This window comes from Rhinolophus ferrumequinum, chromosome 12 (assembly GCF_004115265.2).
Source record: "Rhinolophus ferrumequinum isolate MPI-CBG mRhiFer1 chromosome 12, mRhiFer1_v1.p, whole genome shotgun sequence".
In the NCBI taxonomy this organism is placed as follows: Eukaryota; Metazoa; Chordata; class Mammalia; order Chiroptera; family Rhinolophidae; genus Rhinolophus; species Rhinolophus ferrumequinum.
This window is the reverse complement of record NC_046295.1, coordinates 18935645-18962380: the sequence shown is the minus strand read 5'-3', so window position 1 is coordinate 18962380 and position 26736 is coordinate 18935645. Positions and strand designations below refer to the sequence as shown.

Below are 26736 nucleotides of genomic sequence, written 5' to 3'. Positions count from 1 at the left end.
TCTCCTTCTTACTGTTGATTCTGGTTTTCCAGTTCCCACCTTCTCAAAAAGAAAATAAAAATTATTGTATATTAATTTATTCTGCATTTGTCTCGGTACTAACATATAGTCTCTCCCTGCACCCGCCCTTTAAAAAAAATAGTTGATAGCATTGCAGGCACGCTACCTGTATCCTGTGTTTTCATTTGGGAGATCTTTTCATATAAATAAAGGTGGAGCTTTTTCATTTGTTTTTACAGTGGCATTTACTTTAGAATAAATACTATCTCCACTCTTAAGCACATACTCAAAATATGAACACCTATGTCCTCACAAATCTTTTATTCATAGTGGCATTATCCATAATAGCCAAAAAGTGGAAACAACCCCAATGTCCATTAATTGATGAATGGATAAATAAAATATGGTATGTCCACACAATGGAATGTTATTTTACAGTGAAATGAAGTATTGATACAAGCTACAACATGGATGAACCTTGAAAACGTGCTAAATGAAAGAAGCCAGTCAAAAAAGACTGTATGTTGTGTGATTCCTATTATATGAAATAGCCAAAATAGAAATAGAAAATAGATTAGTAGTTATCATTAGATAGTAATCACGGTTATACAACTCTGTGAATTACCAAAAAATCCATTTAGTTGTAAACTTTAAAAGGATGGATTTTATGATATGTGAATTATATCTCAATAGAGCTATTTAAAAAGTTTATAAAATCTAACTTTTACTTTCCATCCTTTCAGTTGTTATCTTTATCCATATGTCAGCCTTCAATAATAGGACAGTTATAATCTAGAGATTTCTAATTTATATCATTATATTCTACATTAATTAAATTACTTTATGCACAGGCAATAGCTAATGCTTCTTTAATCTCTGTGGCTTCTCCTGAGCCATTTGGGCACACAGCTCACCTTGGCAGAGTTCTATCCATTCTCTCTGCCTGACTGCACTACTGTGAGGAGCCGTTTCTCAGATTGACTTAAACATAGCATCTTCTTTGGGTATCATTTTAGTTTAGAGCTGTCAGGCTATTTCTTATTGCAGAAGTTATTTACAATTATTAATGAATTCCCAGGCTCCAGCTGAACCAACTCTGTTCCTGTCAACATACTGTCTATTATAAAAATGAATTGTCCTCAGCCCAAGTCTGCCATCTGTCCAGGGCTGCCTCTTACCCGGGCCTGGAGCTGGGCAGATACAGTGTTGTTGTTTTTCTACCTTCCTTCTCACTGGCGAATACTTTCTTAGTGATAATGGTTTTTTCCAAACTCTGTTGCCTCTGGATCTTCTTTATTGATCCTTTTTTTTTTTCTGCCTTGAGAGCGAATGATAGATATGAGGAAAACTAGTGATAAACTGTTCTCGAGTTCCATATAACAACTGTTTTCTCTTTGTGTAATCCTATTAGCTCAAATATGTGCAGGGAGGTTTGGGACTGGAATTGAAAATTTTGTATTCATTTTGTTGCAAAGATTGATTACATACAATGAGATATAAAATGTAAATGAATGTCAGCAATATATTTCTCACAAATGTATTTATCTCATATTCCAGTCTTTTTTGTGTTTCTTTTTCAGCCGTCCTGCAAGCTTATCTTCCCCATAACCAGCACGTATGGTTCAATATTTGCAGCCTGGAGGATCCTTGAAGTAATGAGAGAAGAGTCTGCAGTGAGTGACTGGTTGGCTTCAGTAGAGTCGTTGCTACCTGTTACGACAGCCATCCCTGTGCATGTTTTTCTCCTGCTGGCTCACCTCCTTGTTGAAGATAAAGGACAAAATCTTCACCAAATACTAAAGGTCACTACCAAATTAGCCCAAGCAGATTCCTCTCAGGTAAAGCAAAAAATTAATGGAACAGTAATGGAAGTAAAGCTTAGCTATTGGAATTATGGATTATTCTAACTTTGTGGATAATTTTTATCAAAGTTTTAAATTATGGGGTTTTTTTTCTGTCCTTTATCTTCCCCAGTTTTTTTTCTCTCCTTACTCTGAGTTGATCTATACTTAATGATGCAAACATTTCTTTAATGAGAGCACACTTTGCAAGGAAATCTGCACATGAAGCTATTCTGGTATTTTTGTTTATGGGTGGATTTGCTATTTTGTCATACTTTTGTTAACTCTTGGAGCCTATTCCAGGAAGGATATCCCTTAATTCTAATATTGATCATTTAAGGTGGAGGCAAAATAATTAATTCAGTTTAAAGTTGCCTATACAGTAGGCATTCATCTCTTCTTGACTTGTTGCAATTTGATCCTATCTTTAATCAGTCATTTAATAAACTAAAAAATATTGGGTCCTTGCTATATATGGTACTGATCAACATGCTGGGATGTGAGGATAAACAATCATTTTTGCTATCTGGACAGAACTTGGAGTGTAATAGAAAGTAATCAGGCATTAATAAGACTTTTTACCCCCACTTTCAAACTAACCATATATTTATCGTAGTGCTCTGTAATTTTTTTCCCATTGGATAGAATCTCTAGAATGCATTTCCTGTGAAAAGAAGGGTTTTCTAACCAAGCAGATAAGGTATTTTTACCATCTTCTGTTTATTAGTATCTGTGCTTGTGTTTCTTTTCAAACTTGGTGAGGAAAAAAAGTCCATCTCTTTATGGAAAATTATGTGTTCGTATAGGAAACAAATTTGGTGGTGGAGGTGGACAAATGTTTATTTAAGATATGAAGTTAATGTGTTTGGAATTCCTTTTCTGTCCCCAACTAGTCATGCTCATTCCTTTTTGTCAAGGAAACAGCGGCTGCTATCTCACAGATAGTTTTCCTTCTGACCAGGCTTCTTCTGCTCTGATTCTGCAGGTGGATCTGTGATGTCCTCATGGCCTCCTACTTTATTTCTCCCTTCACATTCTGTAATGATCGTGCTTGTACCAAACGTTTTCTTTCAGTGTTGACACTTTATAGGGTAATCTCTTTAGAATAGTTAATGCACAGATAATGTCTGGGGATTATCTAAAGAAGTCACACAGTAGGTTAGCTGATCTGTGTATGTCACTGATATAAAATATGTATTACATCAATCCATATGTGTATGGATACTCAGGAAATGCACTGGGTCTTTGAAATTCTAGGGTGATACTTTCAGTTATAAGTAACAGGAACCCATGTGTCTTACACTGTTTTTATTAGGTCCAGAATTTAGAACCACCATAGCCTAGACAGTGTATTTATTGCACAGTTTGTTCTTTTCCTCTATGAATTGGCCTGAAGCCCAAAGCCTTATAACCTTATCTTCACAATCCTAAAGGAAGAGAGTTGTAGAGATATTTGGATTGGCTTTTGTGGGTCATGTGCCTTGAGGGTAGGAAAATGGGGCTCTTTAGTTGTTGATCCTGGGTAGAATGGAGGTGGGCGAAGCGTCAGGGTCCTGAAATGATCTATGCCGCCAGGATCACATGGAATGAGGGAGGGATGAGTCCCCAGAGGAAAAATAGTTTCCTGGTAATAAAAGTGGGAGTATGCGAAATAGGAAAAAATGTGGAGAACTTCTCAATTAGCGTTTTGGGGACACTGAAATGCTATAATGAGTTTCAGGTATGCTAAGATACTATTCTCTCAGCTGTCAGATAGCCAGGTAGTCGCTAAGCTCAGGGTGCCAGAAGTCCTTTGCTAGTAGCTTCTAGCCACCTAGTGTATCACTTATTTACTCCAAATATCCTTATAAACATTATCTTTCATGTGTGCCATGAAATGGAAAAGGTTGGGACGCACTAGTGTGACCATCCAAGTTCATTTATTTATTCAGTAAATGTTTATTAAGAAGTGGTGGTATAAATTTAAGTCACGTTGATTACTTCTTGGATAGTTTTGAAAGAAATGAGAAAAAATACCCAGTGTAATTGTGCTTGTTAAGGTGAATGGTAGGGTGAATGTTTAAATAAATTACCCAAATTCATACAGAAACACAGGCAATATCATTAATAAGAATTTGGAAGTAGAGTTAAGTGTTTTGAAAAGGACAAAACAAGTGTCCTGGACGCAGGAGATAGTGTTTTTTCCATTACTTTTCTTTATGAAGACTATACCCTGTTTCCCTGAAAATAAGACCTAGCCTATAATCAGATTTAATGCGTCTTTTGGAGCAAAAATTAATATAAAAAATTAATATAAGTATTATATTATATTATATTATATTATATTATATTATATTATGACCTGGTATTCTATTATAGTAAAATAAGACCGGGTCTTATATCAATTTTTGCTCTAAAAGGTGCATTAGAGCTGATTTTCTGGCTAGGTCTCATTTTCAGGGAAACACGGTAGCATACCCTTTCACTGTCCTTTAGTTATAAGGTAAAGCAGCCAAAAAGAGAGGACTGTATATTTTGAAAAAGCAAGCTATCCAATTGTGAGTAGATGCTTGGAATAGATTCCATTAAAATGAGTTAGGGTTGTAATTTATTATTGGAGTGTTTTCTATTTCTTTCATTAGGTTGACAAGACTACATGAAACGTATTCATATTTCATGTCTGTTTGTCCTTTCTCACTTACTAGAAAGAAGCTGTATTATATATAAGCAATCACTGGCTCAAATTCCTGGGGGATTTGATAGTAACAAAAAGTCTTAGACTACTAATAAGCAGAAGCTAAGTAAATAGGTAGGTAAAAGTAGGAAGAGGCTATCTGCCATCTCTGTTTTGGTGGTCACTTAACCGCTGTAGTAGAATTTGCTGGCCTACGGTATACTTATCTACATATTGTGTTTTGTGTGACAAATATTGAAAGGGATGCGCCACATATAAGGTATGTTTTGGTATTATTGTTATTGTAAAGTATTAATAGAAATTATTTTTAGTAATACTAATTAATAGTAATACAAATTATCAATATCAACTAGTAATGTTATATTAGTGTTAATAATGGTAAGAAAATGTGCTTTTGAAAAAATGTGATTCTCTTCTTGTCATGCAGTTTGATGAATGCCCCTTCTGCAATGAGTTTTTATCCTGAGTCTTTCACTTGGTTCCCCAGTGGCATGCATTTGTATTAGGTTTAATATTAGGTTGGTGCAAAAGTAATTTCGGTTTTTGCAGTTGTTTTTAACCTTTGAAACACAATTACTTTTGCATCAACCTAATACATATAAGGATTATGAAGCTAAGTAATCTGAAGGGAAGTTGGCTTTGTGAGGACCATTTTAGAGTTAACTGGATACAGATGATGATGTTAAAATAATTAGATCATTACCTAGTGCTACAGCAATAAATCAACACTTGAAAGAATAGTGAGAAGCTATTTTCTTCTATATTTAGAGATACTATCAGCACTTACGAATAATCCCTATAGTTTTCTTATCCAGACATGAGGCTTCATTTGCAGAAGATGCAAGCTCAGGTCAGGCAGTGCTCAGTACAAGTGAAGTGCCTTTTACATTCTTGGAGATAATGTCTTAGGACAGGGGTGTCCAAACTTTTTTCAACGTTTTTTATCAAGGGCCAGATGCAGTAAAATACACAAACAGCCGGGCCACTCACTCGAGGTGAAGTACGTATTGCCTCACCTGGTTTATTTTAGTAAACTAAATATATTTTTGGAATTTGCTGCAGGCCAATTAAAAATGGATTGCGGGCCGCAGTTGACCCATGAGCCGCAGTTTGGACACCCCTGTCTTAGAGGGTTCTGGGGAGAGATACAAGAATGAGCATCCTGTGTGAATTTCTGTGGGTTTTGAAAGTTTTAAACACATTGATTTGGTTTAGAGAGAGGTTTTCATATCAATAATCTGTGCTTATAAATGGAGTGCCATCTATATCCTTAATTTGTGTCATTCCCTCCACAAATTTGCCCCACCCCCCGCCCACACTGGAAATAACAGTTGATAGATTCACGTGCTTTTTGGTTATGTTTATATAACAGTCACCGTCTTTCTGATAACAGTGAGTAATGTAACTTTTTTACATTTTAGAGTAAATCATTCAGACCGCCTTCAAAGATGCCTAAATGACCATTGAAGCACATGGCTCGCTTCATGGCTCGTGTACAGTAATGTCTGGTCGGCCTTATTCTTTCCTCTTCAGAGGAAAAGGGAGCTTTTCCTACCTCTGGTTTGGCCAGGGTCTGATCACATCTGGTATGAATTCAATAGTAGTTAATGTTAAACATAGGCTCTGCTGAGTTAAAATAAAGGAGAATGTGGACCCCAGACCTAAATGAAGATGTTTTCTGAACTTTAATTTATGGCTTTTCAAGGGCAATATCAAATCATATTTCAAACACTTAGCCAATGATTGAGTAATCTGTGCAACATGATTGTGGACGTTTTGGAACTATCTGAGATTGACATAACCTCCTTAGGAAGAGGTTAATAACTTAGTTAATCAACGAGTATTGATTGCATTCCTATTTCCTATTTCCGCATTCATGAGAGCCCAGCACGATGACTTGTTAAGAGCCACACCTGGCTCTCTGATCTGCCCTGTGCCTCTAATGCACACTTAACACAAGTGTGGCACAAGTTTTCTACTTCCTCAACCCATTCCATATACCTGATTGTATCTTGCTTCTAAGACTCTCAGCCAGAAACTTTACATTTTCTTCCTCACTTCCTATGCTTCTCTTCCATTTATGATTTTATGTTTAGTTATTTGCCAGCTCTGACCTTGGCTTTCAGTAATTGCCACCCATGTTCCCTTTGGCAGCTTCAGGTAAACTATTCTAAATCTACCTGGGACTCCACAATGATCCCCCGCAATGTTTCTATGGCCTCTGACCCCTTGAGAAGAAAGGGGTATTACTTAACCTCTTAAAACCTCCTCTAATAGCTATTAGCTTAGCTGTATTACATTAACTATATTACTAGCTAATTACTTAGTATACATTTATTAATATATTAAGTACATAATAATTGTAATATTTTATATTAACAATATTTAAATATATAATATAATTATTTATTATATGAACTATATGGCTATATGGCTATTAACTATATTACATTAACTATATGGCTTCCCTAAAGCTGTTGGTATTGAAATTTTGCCATCTGAAGCATTATATCCTAGAGAATAATAGAGATGCTGGAAGAAGCTGTTTTTCCCATAGCTGTGTGATTCTACAAAAGCCTTATAGGAATCATTAGATGCTTAATAGTATGTCTTATAAATATCTGTAAAGAGTACAACCTGACTAAATGTTATATTCTCTTTTGGAAATCAAGGATACTTGTTAGTGGTTTTAGAACCTAAGAAAATGTGTTTTCTTCGTATGTCCCTACCTACATTTTTAAGAGTTTATGGCAATATTAAATACTGAGGCATCTGAATTGAGCATTAACCAAAAAGATTAGTAATTTTTAGATAGGCCAAGATGGTTAAAATAAAATCTTGTAATAGCTTAGTATGTCAACTTCAATGGAATAATTCTAAATACTGTGGAAGGAATATCAATTACTTTTTGATTAATTTATAAAACGGAATGTGCCAAAGAAGAAAAGTTTACAAATTTTTACTTTAGAGAATCACATATTCCTTCCTTAAAACCTTACCCTCATTGAGGAGCTTAACAAATTAAGTTTTGTGAAACTCTTTCAAACCTTTGGTACTTACTTCTCTCTTGTTTGGAAATAGGGATAGAGTTGTGTTTTTTGTTTTATTTTGTTTTGTTTTTACTTGTATTTTATAACTCTGCAGCCATTTACTTCCTTTTTACGTTTTGGTTGTTAAGTCTAGTTAAAGGTCTTGCTTAATGGGAACAATTCCAATCTTCGATAATTTTATTTTATCCTTTAATGTTTTCAAGGGCTTAATTTGTTCCATTTGTAAAAGTGTGCACACTTATGAGCCATTTGAAATCACTTATGTGGCTAGGTTCATGGCCCGTGACTTGCTAGTCTTTTAAAAGTCATCTATTATCAAATAGTAAAAAGTTGACTTTCAGGGCAGAATCCTGTGATAGTTCTACTCTGGGTCATAAGCCACATTTTAACGTGGAAAATGAATAGGAAATGTGTGAAATTTAATGGTCTGTAAGTTACTGCTGTGAGAAAAGGAGAAAATACATTCTATAAAAGAACTTGCACAAAGAGTCTTTGGACACTTTGCACTCTGTTCTGTTGTCACCAGATTCTATGAATTGCTACCCCCTGAAGTCAGTCTGCATCCTGAAGTCTGGTTGTTCTTCACACCAGCAAAAAGAAGCCAGAATGTGCAGTACTTGTAATAAAGAGCTTTATAGATAAAGCGTGCTATACTCCTATTCCCTGGTAGCCATAGCATCGATTATGCCTAGAGCAAAATTGGGATGTGCTTGTCAGCGTGAAGCAATTAGACAAAGAAAAACACAGACCCAAAATACCAAGTCAAATATCTATTCCATCCTGTGGCGATATGTTTATTTCTTCTTTATAAAACCCACATAGAGATCTGTATAATCAAATGTTTTTAGCGGGCATTTGAACCTTTTAATGTTTTTACTTTCATTTTTGGCATGAAGCCTAGGGTTTATACTCACGGAGGTATTCTGTGTCAACTTCTTGACTTTCCTGAGTGTTAATGTTGGGCTGAGTTTCTTCTGAGGAGTCTACAGATTATAAATTTCTTAAAATTCTCACTGAGAGAATTACTCGATTGTGATTTTCAGTTCAACCTTATATCACTGTGATACAATCTTACTAATATACTGAAAGAAAAGCCATTTGTTGTGTCACTGAACACTGATTATCAGAAAGGATGGGAGTGGAGATGGGTGAGGATGGGGTCCAGAACTGCGCTGAGAACAGTGGAGTCTGTCTGCTGCCATGTGAATATCAGGTATCAGTAGCTCCGTCTGGTTCAAACCTTTTTAGGATTGGCTTCTAGTGTGGGTGAAGGACTCAGGGGAATCAGCAGATTTTGTGGTAACTTTGAATTTTATAACAGGCATGAGGAATTCTATTCGAGGGGAAAATACACCGAAGTCCACCACTGCCAGAATAAAACTTTTCTAATTTAGTCAATGGACAGGGAAGGGAGAAGCTGTCAGTCGACATCCTTTATCATTCACTCTTCAGCCCTTCCGTCGTCAGCCCTTCAAATCAGAGGACAATCTGATTTGAGGAAACATTTTCTTACATCTCCAGAAGTAACCCATGACAGCTCCCTAGATTTCAATGTAGTCTACTCATCTAGAAGCTGAATCATCTTCTTGAATAAAGTAATAGCTAATAAAAATAGCCAATATTTACTTATGGTTTTATATACCAGTCACTATTCTAATCACTTTATTTTCACATGTTAATTAACTCATTGAGTACTCACAACTCTTTGACATTGGAACCACTACTTTTTAGGAACTGAGGCACAGCGTTTAACTTCCCTGAAGTCACACAGCTAGTAATTGGCAAAGTCAAGATTTGAATTCAGCACATATGGTTCCAAAGTCGGTGCTCTTACCCAATATGCTATACTGTCTCTCTACAACTTTTAGTTAAAACATTTAAAAACAAATGTTTTGAAACAGTAAACAAGGTTCACTAGCTTTACATTTCTTATACTGGCCTCGTAAGATTCTGAAATCCAATCAAATACAGGAATATTTTTTAGTGAACCAAAAAAAGGAGGTTGTTGTATTCCATTTTGAAAAATGTTTACAATATGTTGAGAAAAATTATACCTTGGTTGTTAAGTTTGAAACATTTAAAAGGTTTGGCAAGATATACAGTTAATTTAGAATCTGGAAACAGCATGAAAGATAAGAGTTATTCCGTAAACAGTCATGGAGAACCTCTTTGGGACACACATGTTAAATGAAACTTGTGATACAAAAACGATTAGGAAAATCACAGTATGTAGGGAAAATGGGCACTATACAATCAGAATACCCTGGGATAAGTGCTACGTTCCGGGGAAGCACAGGATGTTGTTTGAGCCCAGAAAGGGGTAGCTAAGTCATAATAGGAAGACTGCCTGGAGTAGGTGATTTATGAGCTGAGTCTTGCTGGACAAATACAAGTGAAAGAGCATCTTTGAAATGAACTAGAAGAAGCATGTTGCTTGTTTCTGTTACATATAAAGTACTCCTTTTTATATATGACATATGATCCTCTTTGAGAACCATTGTCAGGCAAACAGTGGAATAAATAAAGTTTTGGAGGTCCTGGAGTAGTTCTTTGTGAACCATAGATTCACTAGCAATAATTTTCTAGTTTAATTTTCTTGTTGCGGAGTGAAAGAAAGCTAATGACAGTCGCAGTTATAGCTACTACCGTGTTCCCCTGAAAATAAGACCTAGCCGGACAATCAGCTCTAATGCGTCTTTTGGAGCAAAAATTAATATAAGACCCGGTCTTTATATTATATTACATTATATTATATTATATTATATTATATTATATTATATTATATTATATTATATTATATTATATTCCTGGTCTTATAGTAAAATAAGACCGGGTCTTATATTAATTTTTGCTCCAAAAGACGCATTAGAGCTGACTGTCCGGCTAGGTCTTATTTTCGAGGAATCACGGCTATCTGACAGCTGTAACTGCGGTGACATGATTTGGTGAGAAAGGTCTACTCCAGAAGTCTTACAGTTGGACAGCCATGTTAGCTGTCTTATCAGAGTTCTTGAGACTTATTCTGTCTCTTTGTTTTTTAAGCGCACTGGACTTCTAACCCACCAGTGACGATTTTGAGCTTTTCCATGATAGATTATATAACAGACACAGTTTTTAGCACAGTTTATGTAATCAAATTGGCCATATAAAGTGTTTATTTCAAATGGGTAGACATGTTTGAAAACTCTGTGGAGCCCAACATATAGTTAAGAAGTGACTTGGGATTATTTCTACATGTCAGGCTTCCAGTGTATTGATTGGACTTTTGGAAACCTTGTGTCCTGTTATTCATGTTTATTAGCAGTCTTGTGGTAGTGGATTATGTCTGCATATAAGAAAACAAGAGTATAAAAATATCTGTAACCTGAATATATCATATCACAGAGTCAAACAGCACTAAAGATGAGTGAGATGAGTAAGGACAAATTAGCATTCTGACGTGTTCTATAGTTATCGTAAATGGAAGCTGTTTTCAAAGGAAATTTTCAGTAGATTACAATTAGATTTAGAGTTCATAAAAGGAATTCCTCAAGGGAAATTGTCTTACTTGTTTTGCCTCCCAGTAACCTTGGACAGTTCCTGGGCTTTGATACCTGATTGAATTAACACATAAATATATTAGATGTATGTACCTCTCATTCTAGAAACAATAAAGTGTTTTCTAATATTGTCATGTGTTATCCAAACTAATAGAGGGAACAGTGTGGAGTCAGGGGAGAGAGAGTAGGTTAGGGCAGATTATAATAATATCTTATCAAATAAAATCCTATTAATTTAGGATTCTGGGTAATTAGATGTAGGCTGAGTTAAAACAAGCTGATGTAGAAGCTATTGTTTTTAGGCACTTCAGGTTTGCTCATTTGCATTAGTACAATAAATGTGACAATTTAAAATGATCAAATTATCTATTCATTAAGACATATCAGCAGGGATTGGTACTTGGCAACACTTGGCTAATTAGTTTGTTACAGTATTTTTGTGAAAGCAATCGAATTTTATTTCTTTAACATTTCTCTCTAATCCAGTCTTGCCTGCCTTCATCGTTTCCAGTAGTCTGAATTATTTTTAGTGATAATTATACTGGTGGCATTTTACTCTACTTATGTGTATTTGTCAAATTGTATTCACATTTTAATGGTGTAACTTGAGCTGCATTAAGTAAATTTTCATTCAGCTTGAACTACTATAAAAACCTTGTTTTTATTAGGTCCCATTTTATTTACCAAGCATTTTCAAGTCATTGATTTACACACACACACACACACACACACACACACACACACACACAGCAAACCTTTTATGTGGCAGGTTCTGGTAATATTAACATGAAAGGATATAGTCTTTGTTTTCAGAAATCCAAGAGCCTAATCTGTTGATAGGCATTAAATTTACTGTTCAATACAAGATGGTAATTGTCATTCTGGAGGTATATACGTGTCTCTGGAACATAGATGAAGAGGCTTACAAGTTTCCCTGATGCAGGGGAAAGAAGGCATTCGAGGCAGGATGAGAAGCATATGCAAAGACACAAATGTGTAGCACGTCACTCTGGGGTAATGATGGCATGTGGTACTATGTGAAACTGGGATGTGTATAAGATGAGGGAAATTGATCTTGGAATGGATACTGGGTAAGCATTTGGAAGCAAGATCCCAAAAAGCTTTGCAGTCAGGTCGGAGATGAGAATTCATCTAAAGTATGGGGGTAATCAGCTATAGAGGAGATAAAGTTATATAACAGAATGTTAGATGTTTTGATGGGGACCTCGAGATACCAGAATGAGTTTTGAGGCAGAACGCCTGGTAGAACTTGCAGAGTAGAAGGAACAAACCTCAGCGTCTGTCTACTACTACGGTGTTTGACCCCTCACTCATATCAAGGATCTAGAAGTTAGGAAATGAGAGGATAGGGGAAGAGAAGAGGGAGGATTGTTGGCGCAGGTTGCTGGAGTGCTGAGTCCTACAGGTGCTAGCCCTTTATCTCAAGCATCATGACAGGACCTTCAGTGGAAGCCCACCGCCCCCATCCAGCTGGATATGTATGCCTTGCAGTTGGAGTGGACAGACGTATATATGGTGGATTGGAGAGTGCCCCCAAAATCCAAAAGGGAGTGATGGGCTGGCTGGCTGTTGTGATGGTGAAGTGAAGGAGAGAATACTGTAGTGTAGGGATTGGTTTGCATGCCTAGAATTTGTCAAAGCAAAAGGTATGTTAGAGTTTTCTGTGGTGAAAATGTGGGCACCATGGGCAAGAGAAGTACATTGGAATCGGCTCATCTCATTTCATAGGTCGCTTAGGGGGTGTCCTGCTGAAGGAAGCAGGATTCCTAGAGTGGGTGGGATAATTAAACCAGAAGAGAGCCTCCCACCTGCATCAAATGTCTAAAGAAAGCTTAAGCTTGTAGGCTTGGGCTGCTTGCCATGGAGCAGTCGGGGAATCTCTTTGGGGCATGTGAGCTGTAAAGACTGCTAGCCAGGAAGTGCCAGCACTGCTCCTCAGAGGAGCCTGCCCGGATCCAGAGATGGAAGGGGAAGCTAAGCCGATCAGCATCGATTAAAGGTAGTAAGGTTTAGGGAACCCCTGAGAATTCCTCCACTGTCCCTATAGCCCTTTGCTGCAGAGAGTCTGGATTTAACCTTTCTAATCTCATCAGCAAGGCAGTAAGAAATGTGTAAATGTTCTTAGGTTTAGCCTTCTGTGGGCAATGGGTGATGCTGAACCATTTATTGTAGTGGAGATTCCAGATGGTTGGTTCATTTCGCACCTTTTCCTTTGGTTTCCACTTTAAAATTTTTTGTGCTTTGCTGAGGCTGACAAACGGAGGTGTCAAAATTCACTTTATCTAAGGCTTTTCCCAGTAATGTCACATTGTCTTTATAATTAATGGTGCATTGCTGAAATGTTGTGGAGCATAGAAGTAATTGCAATAACCAGTTATGCCCATTCGGTCCATTTTCATGTTTTTTTCTCCTTTGAGATATTAGTGGAATTTCATTTTACCCATGTAGAAACAAGAGGTGCCTTACGCACATTTGTGTTGTCTGGTGGAGAATTCTTGGTACCTGTTTTTAAGTGATCAGTGAGCATCTGAGGAGTTCTTAGTAATTTTTTGAAGCCAGGGAGGGTTCAGGCAATGGTCTACAAAATTGCTGAAGAAAGTCCAGGAATCCTTTTTAAAACAGTAGAAAAATGAAGAATCATGCATGCATGTATTAGGTTATCTTAAATCAAATCCTAGCCAAAGCTGTAGTGACACATGCTGTTCATGAAAGACTTAATACAGTCCTTCTAATCGGATGAATTGTCTTGTTGTGCAAAAACTGTTATTACACTGTGTGTGAAACCAACCATGCTGCAGGGGGAAAAATTAAATTGCCTGACTGAGAGGTCACTTGTGAATAGTAACACAAGATCTATTACCGTTATTAGAGACTCTGGAGGACATTCACCCTTTTATGGTCTTTCAACTGCTGGAATGAAATATTTTAGTGGTAAATGACACCCTTCTGGGAAATCCTCCTAAAGATTCATTTTTTGCTGTTTGTACATTAAAAAGCCAGGGTGGCGGGGAGAGGGCGGGAGGCTTCAGGGGGAAAATCACATTGTTCCTTTCAGATCACTTAAAATTTTTACTTATTTTGATTTGATATGATGACAGTTGCCTTTGAGTGTTCCTCATTACACGCTCTTAATCTGGGTCTATTAGTACCACACTTCCTCTTTAGTAACATGTCGTGCACATTCTGTAATCTTTTCCATAGGGAAATTTAGGATAGCATGAAAGCTAAGAGACCAGGGTGGTTTATGTCAAAATCTGGATTAAGCACTTTAAAATGCATGAAGTAAAAAGTCTGTCTGCTTATTTTGTTTATTTTCTCTTAAGGGTCTTTTGAGTGAATATAAGGAAGATCCTGTGAGTCTATATTTTAGTTCTGCATGGCAACCATACTGAGTGGTAAATATTTTAAGAAATATTTTCAGAAGTAAATGAATAGCTATTGATCTGAGGTGAAGCTTTATAACATAGTTATTAAATTGGGAACCAGAGTTTCCTTTCAGTGGATTACATTCATTATAAACTGTCAATCCATGTGCTATAGTTTATTACTAGTCTGGAATTTTCTGCCATTTTGCTGTTATTCTATATGGTTGAGAATAGTTTTTGTGTGGATAAGAGAGAAATAAGAATAGCCACTGATAGCATTGCAAATAATTTGGGTAAAATTTTTTGTTAATTTTCAAGTCAAATCACTGACTTTTTCCTCTTCCTATTATTTGACTTCAGTATCTTTTTTTCATTCTTTCTTCTAAAGCTTCCTTATTCTAAAGCTTCCTTACTTTATCGCCCAAAAGATATGGAACTGTTAGAGTGATGTGAATAGGTATATAAATTCTGTTGGATTTCTCAGTGCCTGCTTTTGTTACAGGTATTTTGATGGGTTCATTAAAATGTATCTGTTGAAATGGGGGGTTTGTAGAAGAAGGAATAGAGGGAAAAGAATACATTGTTAGTAGGAGTAATACATAGATAGTTGAGATTCACCTGGAAATAAAAATAATTTAGTAAAATGGGGAGATAGAAACCCTTTGTCAGGTTGCTAATGAGAGGCTTGACCTAGCTGCTGCTGCTGCAGCATCTTTGGGGATGATGAGAGATGCAAAATGCACTGTTGCTAGGCAACTCTCTTGGCTGCCTTTGGAGCAGGTTCATATGTACTAAGAGCTAATGAATCCTCATGTCTGCTCTTTGAAACTGTTCAAAAGCCAATGAAGACATACCCAGACATTTAGCATTTATAAGTACCAGAGCCATTCTTGCCATGTCATTTACTCATTAAAAATTAAGTTGACCATTTAGTGTGTACGGAATATTGCTTATTTTTTCAAGGTGAACCAAGATTTGAGCCCTGTTTTCAAAAAGGAGCTCAATAAGGAATGACTTAGTTCCAGCTGATGCCAGTTAAATTATTCTAGATGAAGGCTTATTTTAAATTTGAATGCTCTTCTTTTTTCCAAAAGTGGTAAGTTATTGAAACTTGCCTCTTAGGATGTTTTAAATTACACTGTCTTCATGCTTCGCTCAGCCCAAGAATGTTATTTCTGAAGATGACAGGAATCTGGAGCCTAGAATTAATTTTCTAGGTGGCCTCCCTCCCCCCGAAAAAAATTCCTGGACAGTCGCCATAAGACAAGCCACAGAACATGAATGGAAGCCAGATAAGGTGCATTACTGGATCAGATAATGAATCTAACTGCTTGTAAGATCCCACTGAACCTCTAATAATACCTATCTCTCAGGGGTATTATAAAGATTACAAGATCGTGCACATGAAAAAACATTGTAAAGTGCCCTATGAATGCTAGTTTTGCAGTGAATTCCAAGGGATTGTCTAAATTCAGCAAAAATTTAGTTGTCTAAATTCAGCAAAAATTTGTGTTGCTATATTATTAGCTATTGATTAGGCTTGTTAATATTTTGGTAGGATGTGGAATAATTGTAGTGGGATTTATTTGTAACTGGAATTAACCCGTACCTGTTTATATTTTTGTTGCATTAACTTGTGATTTTTCTTAATGTCACAGCTCCTAGTGTAATACCGTGTGGTAGAAGTCACTCAATAAAAATTTATTACTTAAAGTTGTATAAATCTCCTGTGTAGGCTCTCTAAATGGAATTGTTTCATTTCTTGTAATATTGCAAAATATACTGGAGGTTCTGTTATAATTCTGTGTATTTTCCCACCTGTAAAATGAAACTAATAGGAGAACCCAACTAACTAAATTCATGTGGATTAAATGAGATAATCCAGTACCTGGTTTATAATCAGTGCTCAATAAAAGTTATGTATTATTAAAATTATAGTTGATTTTCATAGGTCTTTTATTCATTTCACAATTATTTATCTGTAGCCTCTTATTCTAGGAGCAGTGCTAGTCTATTTAGCAAGAAAGACACGTTTCTTACCCATTTGACACTTACTGTTATACTTTATTCCCCAAGTACATGAAGAGAGAGACATTAACTCTTTTCTGTGTGTGCTTGTGTGTGTGTGTTTTAAACTACCTTTAGATACATAAGTGGGATGGAGACTAATGCTATTCAATAGAAATACGATATGAGCCGCATGTATCGGTTTCAATTTTGTGGTAGCCACGTAAAAAGGTGAAATTAAATAAGTGAAATTAATTTTAAAAATGTATTTTATTTAACTCAATATGTCTGAAGTATTATTTCAGTATGTAATCTACCCCAAATTATTAATGAAATAGTTTACATGTAATTTTTATACTAGACCATCCAAATGTGGTGTGTATTCTCCCCTTATAGCACATCTCAGTTCACTCCAGCTACATTTTAAATGCTCATTAGCCACCAAAGGCTCGTGGCTACTGTGTTGAGTTGTGGACAAATGCTAAAAAATCCCAATGCTCATTTTTTTCAATATAAATGTAAATAGGAAATGTTCTTCTCATTGGTTTTATTTGCTTAAAATAGCGCTGGAGTCTCTGCAGTGGGATAGAACATAAAATGATTAAGAACAATAATACTTAAAATTGAGTTTTCCAGGAGGTACTAAGAGGGTAATAGAAAGTCAGGCAGCTTTTTCTGAGTGGAAGTAGCCAGTCTCAATACTTACACTTTGTTAACCTTTTCTTCCTTCTGTGGTTAGTCTTGAGTTTAATTTAGCTCCTGTTTATGAGTATTTACTCTATGTGTGGTCCTGAGCGAGTTTGCTGCCTGCCGGTGTTCACAGGCTAGTGTGGGCAACCGTCTTGGGAAGATATTGAAAGAAAGGTGTACACAAAGCTGGACGGACAAACAGTACTTAGAAAGGGGCAAACAAGTGCTCTATTATCCTTAAATATTTTTCATGGTTGTAAACTATTATTTTCATGGTTAGTGCATGAATAGTTGAACTATCAGTTTGAAAAAGGAAGAACACATTTAAGTTCAGCGGGCAAGAGGAAGGACTGGATGTGCCTTGAAGACTAAGCTGAGCCAGAAGGTGGGGGAGACTTTGTTCCCTGCCATCAGCTGTCCTCCTTGGGCAGGAAGTCTGCCCTCAGGCTCATTCCTCCACTAGGACTCTGCTGGGTCCTGCTGCCACCTACCTGCTCCCTACTCGTTCTGGTCATTTATCATCCAGTGCAGGCCCATCATTTATTGAAGCATTGCTGAAAATAATTTTAGTAAAATAGCATTTTGTTTTACTAAAGTATTATTTTTGTATGTAATAGTTGTATGCAAAATATCCAAACAATATAGTAGTACCATGTTTCCCGAAAGTAAGACCTAGCCGGACAATCAGCTCTAATGCGTCTTTTGGAGCAAACATTGATATAAGACCTGGTGTGTTATGGTATGTTATGTTATGTTATATTATGTTATTTTACTATAAGACCCGGTCTTATATTAATGTTTGCTCCAAAAGACGCATTAGAGCTGATTGTCTGGCTGGTCTTATTTTTGGGGAAACATGGTATGTACAATAGTCATATATAAACATGCTACTTGTCTTAATGTACCTGCCCTCCAAATATACACACACACATATGGACACGAAAGCATTATGTTATATTGTTCCTTTACAGTTTGTGGTTTTCTCTCATCAATAGCTATCTTTCCATGTTCGTTTATAAGATCTACTTTATGCTTTTTGAAGGATGCTCATGTTCCCCAGTGTATTGCTTAATGTTTACAAACGTTTCTATATTGGTAGATGTTTAAGTTGTCCATTTGTGTTGTTGTTGTTGCCATTACAGAGAATGTAGCAAACCTCTGAAGCATTCTTGGCACCTCGGCCTTTTAGAACAGCATTGTCCTCTAGAGTTTTCTGGGATGATGGGTGTGTTCTGTAATCATGCTGTCCCATAGGGCAACCACTAGGCACGGGTGACTACTGAGCACTCGAAATGTGGCCAGTGGGACTGGGGAACTGGACTTTTCATTTTATTTCATTTTCATTCATTTAAATTCAAATTGAAGTAGTCACATGGGACTAGTGTCTACGTGTTGGACAGCCCAGCTCTAGAATCTCTCCCTTCCTCTAAAAATGAAAAAGCAGTCATTGTTATACTATTTAGCATTTTGCATTTATCAAAGACTGCTTTGAATTGTTGTTTTCTTGTTCTTATATCTTAATTTTTGTCTATAGAAACTGTTTTCTACACTTTTAATTTTCAAGTTGAGTTTGGCTTATTCAATCAATAATGGTTGAAGTTATAATTGGGAGTTTCTTAACTAGACTATCTACTACTTATGTAGGAACTGTCTTTTCTCAGTTGTGTCTCTAAAGCCCAACACAGTACCCAGTGTAAGAGTTGGCCCTCAAATGTTTTTGATTGTAAACTATATAACTCATAGGGGAGCTCACTGTTACTATTGATATTAGAAATCTAGAAGTTATTCTTTTTAAAAATCCTACATAGCATTTTTTCTTTTTTTCAGTTAAAGTTTATTGGGGTGATGACTGTTAGTAAAGTTACATAGGTTTCAGGTGTATAAGTCTGTAATACATCATCTATATTTCACATTGTGTGTTCACCATCCAGAGTCAGTTCTCTTTCCATCACCATATATTTGATCCCCTTTACCCTCATCGATCACCCTCCTCCCCCCTTACCCTCTGGGAACCACTAAACTATTATCTGTGAAATTGTCTATGAGTTTTTGTTTCTTCATCTGTTTGTCTTGTTCTTTTGTTGTTTTCAGTTTTATATCCCACATACAGTGAAATCATATGGTTCTCGACTTTTTCTATCTGACTTGTTTTGCTCAGCATAATAATCTCAAGATCCATCCATGTTGTCGCGAATGGTACCATTTCATCTTTTCTTATGGCAGAATAGTATTCCATTGTGTATATATACCACAACTTCTTTAAACAATCATCTATCGAAGGACACTTTAGTTTGCATGTTTTGGCCACTGTAAATAAAGCTGCAATGAACATTGGAGCACATACATCTTTACGGATAAATGTTTTCAGATTTTTTGAGTAGATACCCAGGAGAGGGATTGCTGGGTCATATGGTAATTCTATTCTTAATTTTTTGAGGAGCCTCCACACTGCCTTCCATAGCGGCTGCACCAGTCTGCATTGCCACCAACTGTGTATGAGGGTTCATTTTACTCCACAGCCTCTCCAACACTTGTTACTGTCTTTTTGATGATAGCCATTCTGACTGGGGTGAGGTGATAGCACATTGTGGTTTTTATTTGCATTTCTCTGATGATTAGTGATGTTGAACATTTTTTCATATGTCTATTGGCCATTTGTATGTCTTCATTGAAGAAATGTCTATTCAGGTCCTCTGCCCATTTTGTAATTGGATTGTTTGTTTTTCTGTTGTTGTTGACTTCCTTATATAGTATTTTGGATATCACCCCCTTACTGGAGGCGTTGTTTGCAAAAATCTTTTCCCATTCAGTTGGTTGCCTCTTTATTTTGTTGATGGTTTCTTTTGCTGTGCAGAAGCTTTTTAGTTTGATATAGTCCTATTCATTTATTTTAGCTTTTACTTCCCTTGCCTTTGGGGTCAGATTCATAAAATGCTGTTTGAACCCAATGTCCATCAATGTAGTACCTATGTTTTCTTCTATGCAGTTTATCCATTTTGAGTTAATTTTGGTACACTGTGACAGATACGTCGCAGTCTAGTTTCATTCTTTTGCAGGTGGCTTTCCAATTCTTCCAGCACCATTTATTGAAGAGGCTGTCTTTTCTCCATTGTATGTTTTTAGCTTCCTTGTGGAAAGTTGTCTGTCCATATTTGTGTGGGTTTATTTCTGGGCTCTCAATTTTATTCCATTGGTCTGTGTGTCTCTTTTTCTGCCAATACCATGCTGTTTTGATTATTGTTGCCCTGTAGTACAAGCTGAAGTCAGGGAGTGAGATACCTCCAGCATTGTTCTTTTTCCTTAGGATTGCTTTGGCTATTCGGGGTCTTTTTTGGTTCCATACAAATCTGATGATTTTTTTGTTCAACAATTTTTTTCTTAATTGATAGTTTCTTTAAAGCAACATATGAAATGATTTGGGGTCGGGGTTTTCAAGACTACCTTCCCCTTGGTTTGTGGATTTGCTGTAAGGATTCACAGGACTCAGCATACAGTTGCAACCACGACTATGACTTATTACAGTAAAAGGGTAAAAAGCAAAATCGTAAGGGAAAAAGTTCATTGGGTGAAGTTCAGAGGAAGCTTGGCATAAGCTTCCAAGGGTTTGCCAAGTGGAGTTACACGGCAGGTAGTTACTCCTCCACCATTAAATTAGGGTGGTACTTGTGAAGTGTTGTCTAGTTGGGAAGCCCATTAGACTCTATGTCCTTTTATTGGGGGCTGGTCAGTTCAGGTACAGTGTTTTGTATACTGTGTTTGTACAAACAGTTTAGGCACACTCATATCAATCACTAAAGAATGGTAGGAACCGTCTCCAAATCCACTTTCAAAGACCCCACGCAAAGGCTGACTTTGCAAGCAGGCCTCTGAAGGATGGCAATGGTCCCAGGCCTGTGATGCTTACCATTTTCTGCACAAATATTTACTTAAATTTTGATGAATTTGGGTTATGTTTTATATTTTTAAGTAGTGGATTCAAAGTTAATCCTTTGATTTCCTCTCCTCTTTTCCTTTTTGGTATTTGAATACCAAATGTCTTCTAAGTAGGTGGCTATCATTCTTTTATTTTGAGTACCTTTGGTTACAGAAAGCTAAGTGTCTCTTGGAGCAGCACACTCTATCCTCTAAATATTTTTTTAAATACTCCTTTTCCATGCTAAACCCATATACACCTTTCAATATGGGCCTGGGGATTACATAAAACAAACCTAGTTTGTTTCTTATATGTTAGCTTTTTAAGTATTTGGAGATATCTGTTATGTTTCTTCAATCCTCCTGTTCTGTAGAAAATTCTGTGTTCTTCTTTGCCCTTTTTTTCTTCATGGTTATAACAAAAAAAACCTATTTGTAGTATTTTTTTCTGGCATATGTTTTGCACATTATATTGGTGGTTTTTAATATGGAAATTTTTACTCTGTTTTACTTTTTTTAGTTGATTTACTCTGACCTAAAAAAATACCTGCTATTGTATATATATTGTATGTGTATCTGGGGAAATACTGCCTCCTAGATTTTACTGACTTTCTGTGTTTTTTTTAAAAAATACACTTATGTAGAGAGAATACTTAGATCAGAAGATTTTCACCCTTTTATTATGAAAAGTTTCAAGCATATTCAAAGTGGGAGAAATAAACATAGAATGTTATAAACATATAAACATAGAATAAACCCGATGTATACATCTCTTAGCTTCAACAGTTATCATGACATAGCTGGTCTGTATCTTCTGTATCACTCTCCAACCCCCAATTCTGTAACGTTATTTTGAAGCAAATCTCAGATTAGAGCTGAACTTCTTAACTGAATTTTGAACATTTTCTTTTTAGAAACATTATACCACCTTTTACTCCCCCAGAATTATGTGTTTGTTTCCCTGTATCTTTGCATTAAGTTTAATAATTTAAAAATATTTTTAACTCTAGTATGAGAGAGAATTGTCTTGTTATAATTATCAGTTTTTAAAATAGTGAGATTAAATGGTTTTGAAGTGCTTTTTTGCTGCATTTTTTTTCCCGTTTTTCTCTTAAGTTTTAGATTTAAGTACTTTGCCCATATTTGTTTGAGGGAGGGTGAGTGAGAATCCGTATTTATCTTAAAATTATTGCATTCTTTATTTAGAATGTCAGATCATTGGTTGATAATCACACACACGCACACACACACACACACACACACATACACACACTTGTTTTCTTTTTAAAAGCAAACTATTACTGAGTGTTTTACTGTGTGGCAGGTACTGAATTACTTTTGTTGGGTGTCGAATTCTGGGTTTGGGAACCATTTCCCCTCACTCTCTTGTTTGCTTCCATTGCTTCCGTAGCTTGCAGTGTTGTGGAGAAAAATCCAATGTTATTCTGATTCCTGAATTGCTGAGTATATATTTATGTGAATCTAAATTTTGTTTTTATTTTTCCTGTTTAGAAGCTGTTAGGAACTTCTCTTTGTTCCTGATGCTCTGTAATTTCATGATGATGTGCCTTTGTGTGAATCTGTTCTCGTGTGTTGTACTGGATAATTGCTAGCTCTTTTAAATCTGGAAAAGTCATGTCCTTGCATTCTGGGGAAGTTTTAAAATTATTTTTTCATTAATTTCTTTCCCTCTACTGACCCTGGTTTTTTCTTTCTGAAACTTTTGTCTTTTTTAATATATATATTTTTTATTTTCCAGTTGACATATAATATTAAATTAATTTCAGGTGATTTCTTTCTGGAACTTCTCTTATTTGGACTCTAAATTCCTGTACTGGTCTTCTAATTTTTTTTATCTTTTCTTCCCCAACTCCTTCTCTCTGCTTTTATACACTACAGTTTGGAAAATTTCCTTCACTTTATCTTTCAAATATTATTGAATTTTCTGTTGTCCTAAGATGTTTTTAATTCAACAGCTCTTTTTGTTTTCTAAATGTTCTTCCGTTTTAATTGTATCCATCTTTACTTAGTATAGTAGTCTTGCATTGTTTTAATGCTTAGTAGTTCTTTCCTTTCTAGAAAGCATATAAATAGTCACTTAATATTTCTTCCAGATTCTCTTTGATGTTCTGGAATCCATCTGGGATATTTCTATTACATGGTGTAATGTGTTAGGATTTCCCCTCCATATTAGTTAACCAGTTTTGCTAACATCATTCATGGATTAATTTTTTTTCTATCAGTTTGCACAGTCTGCTTCTGTCATGGATGTGACTGTCACTGTGTTTTTACGAACAAGTATGTCCTTTTTCTAGTCTAATCATTTTCCTTAATGCAGAAGACTGTTCATTATAGGAGTTTACTAAATCTGTGTTCTGTGATTCCTTATCAGTAAACTGCCTACTCCAAGTCATGGAATCAGTCTTCTTGTTATTCTTTGTTCCAAGAAATTTAAATCAATTCTTTGTTATGTTCCTGGCTTGGCTTTTTTCATTAATTTTACTTCATCCTGAGTGTGAATCTTCTTGGTTAATATAGCATTCTATTTAGGTCATTTGTTTGCCATTATTTATATAGACCCCATTTAATGGTCAATCTTGTGTTTGAGACTCAGTTTGGACCTTATAAAATTCATGGAATAAGATATTTACCACTTATTTAAACTTCAAAGGGTTTTTGTCGTTGAAGAAGGAAAAGTGAGGATTTGGAATCATACTTTATATTCCGCCAACTTGTATTGGCCGTTTAATCTTTTCCCCCTCAAATGTAATATGGATTGGTTTATATCTACCATTGTCAGTCTTGCATAGTTCTTCATATCCCAATAAATTGACCTGACTGTCATAGCTTTGGGTTCTGTTAGTAATTTACTATTTCAATAAATTCAAAAGCATTGAATCTTTCTAGTTTTATTACATAGTTGCTTACCTAGCTGAGCTGTATTTAATTATATCTCATTGTTGGAAGGTATTCAAACTCCTCCTTCCCACTCTGATTTAAAACACATTGCCATTGACAGAGACAGTAGTATAAATTGACTCCACCTAATTGAAAAGAAAAATACACATATTATACTTTACTTATAGGACATTGGCTTTTAACTTTTGTTCTACCAGTCCGACTACCAAAGGTTTAGATCTCGCCATGATAGAAATGTAAAACGTACTTTTGTTCAGGAAGGAAATTTTATGCTTATAGGAAGTCAGTCATTATACTTATCATTAATAGCTAATAGTCAAAATGTTAGCAATTAAAAAAGGTAACGTTGATTTTACTTCTTTTTCTCATTGGTTGTTACATATTAATAGTGTGACTATTAGTTGATGATTTTTCTTATACCATTTTCTAAATATATACGTTATTGCTGACTCTGAAAGATAAGGAAGATTCAGATGGCTAAGGAGACTGACCTGGAAATCAAGTTGAGGTAGGGAAAGGTCATGGTTATTATCTTCCAAGTATTGCAAACTCCTCAAGGGATGTGGTACTTTATCTTATTTTCATCTGTGATGTTTCCTCTGTTTTTCTATACTTGGAGCTCCTGTGTCGTTGACCTTATTTTCTATATACTGGTAAATTCTTACCTCAAATTCTGATGATGTCCTGGTAACATCTTGATATCCTGTTAACATTTACCTAACATATAAATTTTTCTGATTCTAAGTTAATTTGGTCAGAGTACTATCTTTAAGTACTTTTCTTTGCAAGTGGCAGGCTTTTAGTCATTGTTTTAAACTGAAGTAGCTGCTAACCCTACATAAGAGCTATCTTGTTGAATGGAATTTGAGCAGATAAATTAGGAGTAGTTGATGTACTAAAGCATTTTCTGATATGCTGAGAACCAGAGATCCAAAGGTGAAGAAGATATCATCCCTGCCTTTGGTTAGGCACAGGGGCTAGTGTATGGGCTTTGGAGTTAAATTGTTTTAGTCCGTCCTAGCTCCAGTATGTACTAGCACAACTACCTTGGGCAAATTATTTGGCCTTTATGAGCTTTAGTTTTGTCATTTGAAACATGCTGATAATCATGATTTTCTGTAAAGTGCTTAGCAGAGTGTTTATAGTAACTGTTCAATAGATGTTAGCTGCTATTGTTAGAGGAGTCATTCTTTATAGATCAGATGCTCAAGCTGCACTGGAATAAGGCTAGAGTGACTATCAAATAGAAAGAAGATTGCCTGGTAGGGGCCTTTGTTATTCTACATATCTTTCTTCCCTTGATCTTATTTGACTTTCAAAGTTTAAACTTCAAGACTCTAGACCACTTATTTAATTATAATTTATGATGTAAATATAATTTAAACCACAGTAAAATAAAATTATACCATTTCTTTGATGTTGCTGCATGCCTGCAGATTTCTCATAAGTGGAAGGAATGATTAGCTTTTCAGTACTTCTGTCAATGGACTACTTTCCAGTGTATTACTTAAATAATAGGATATCATAACTAGAAATGTCAAGTAATTAGACAGGTGGATTAACTAATGCTCAAAAGCATAATAGTAGTTATATCCTTTGTAGAATAAAGTTTTTAAAGTTTCAATATTAAAATTATTAATGCCTTTATGCATACGCTTGTTCATATGAACCATTCAAGCATATTCATTCTTTGTTATATAAAAATTCATGTTTTATCTTTCCATTTTTAACTTAACACATACTGTTATCTTACCACTGTATTAATGGCAAATACACTCATGTACTTAGAATTTACTTCCATTTTTTCACAGGACAGAGTCTTATGCAAAGATGGTTCAGCATTTATCTAATCTAAGGATATGAATAAAAACTAAGAATTCACTTCCAAAGTTCAGGTCTAGTATTATAAAACATTAAGTCTGAAAAGTTAAATAAAACCAGATACTGCTTTCAATTTTTGCCTCTTCCATTAGATGATCATGTCTTGAGTTATTTCTTTTCACTGGTATCTTTATTTTCTATTTATATTAATTTATTACTACATTTCTTATTTGGTAATAAAGCATGAGCTACCTCTCATACTTTTAAAAAAGAGGAATAGTTATAAACATTAATTATATATCCTCTCATTTGATAACTAAGATGAATAATAACAAAACCCTTTTTATTTCTCATGATTTATAAGTAGATAGCACTACTCATGATTTTCATTATAGAACTGTCTGAAGGGTTATTCTGTTATCTGTGTAACCTCATACAGTATTGCCAACATGGATATTTTTCATGGAATACAAGGTGAAATTTTAAACTCTGTTCTTCATATGATTAACTTCAGGGAGATGCTGGTTTGTGTCTCCTGGTTGTTTTTTTTCTGTATGTTTTGCCCAAATATAGGGAGAACACTTGTATGATAGCTTTTTATCCTGTTTAGATAGCCTGGACTGTTTGATTACTTTCCCTCTGCCAAGGTCGAATGGAGGGGTGAACTAAGACGGGGACTCCCATCTTCATTCTGCCACCAACAAACTCTGTGGCCCCTCTGGGCCTCATGTCCTTCATCTGTAAAATAGAGTTGTTTAAATGAACTTGACAAAGAGTCTTCTCACTCTTAAAAAACAATCCCATGATTTTTTTTTAATTGTAGTAAACATATAACATTAAATATGCCGTCTTATCAACATGTTACATGTACAGTACAGTATTGTGTACAGCTTGTCA

At 35.6% G+C, this 26736-nt stretch overlaps 1 protein-coding gene across 1 annotated transcript in view; it reads left to right on the top strand.

Annotated features, from left to right (window-relative positions):
* The window catches only part of FOCAD (focadhesin), a 272571-nt gene that overhangs the window by 94463 nt on the left and 151372 nt on the right, over positions 1 to 26736 (top strand). The window contains exon 11 of the mRNA XM_033123525.1: positions 1581 to 1838. Within this exon, the coding sequence (XP_032979416.1) occupies positions 1581 to 1838 (258 nt within the window). The remainder of the gene's footprint in view (positions 1 to 1580; positions 1839 to 26736) is intronic.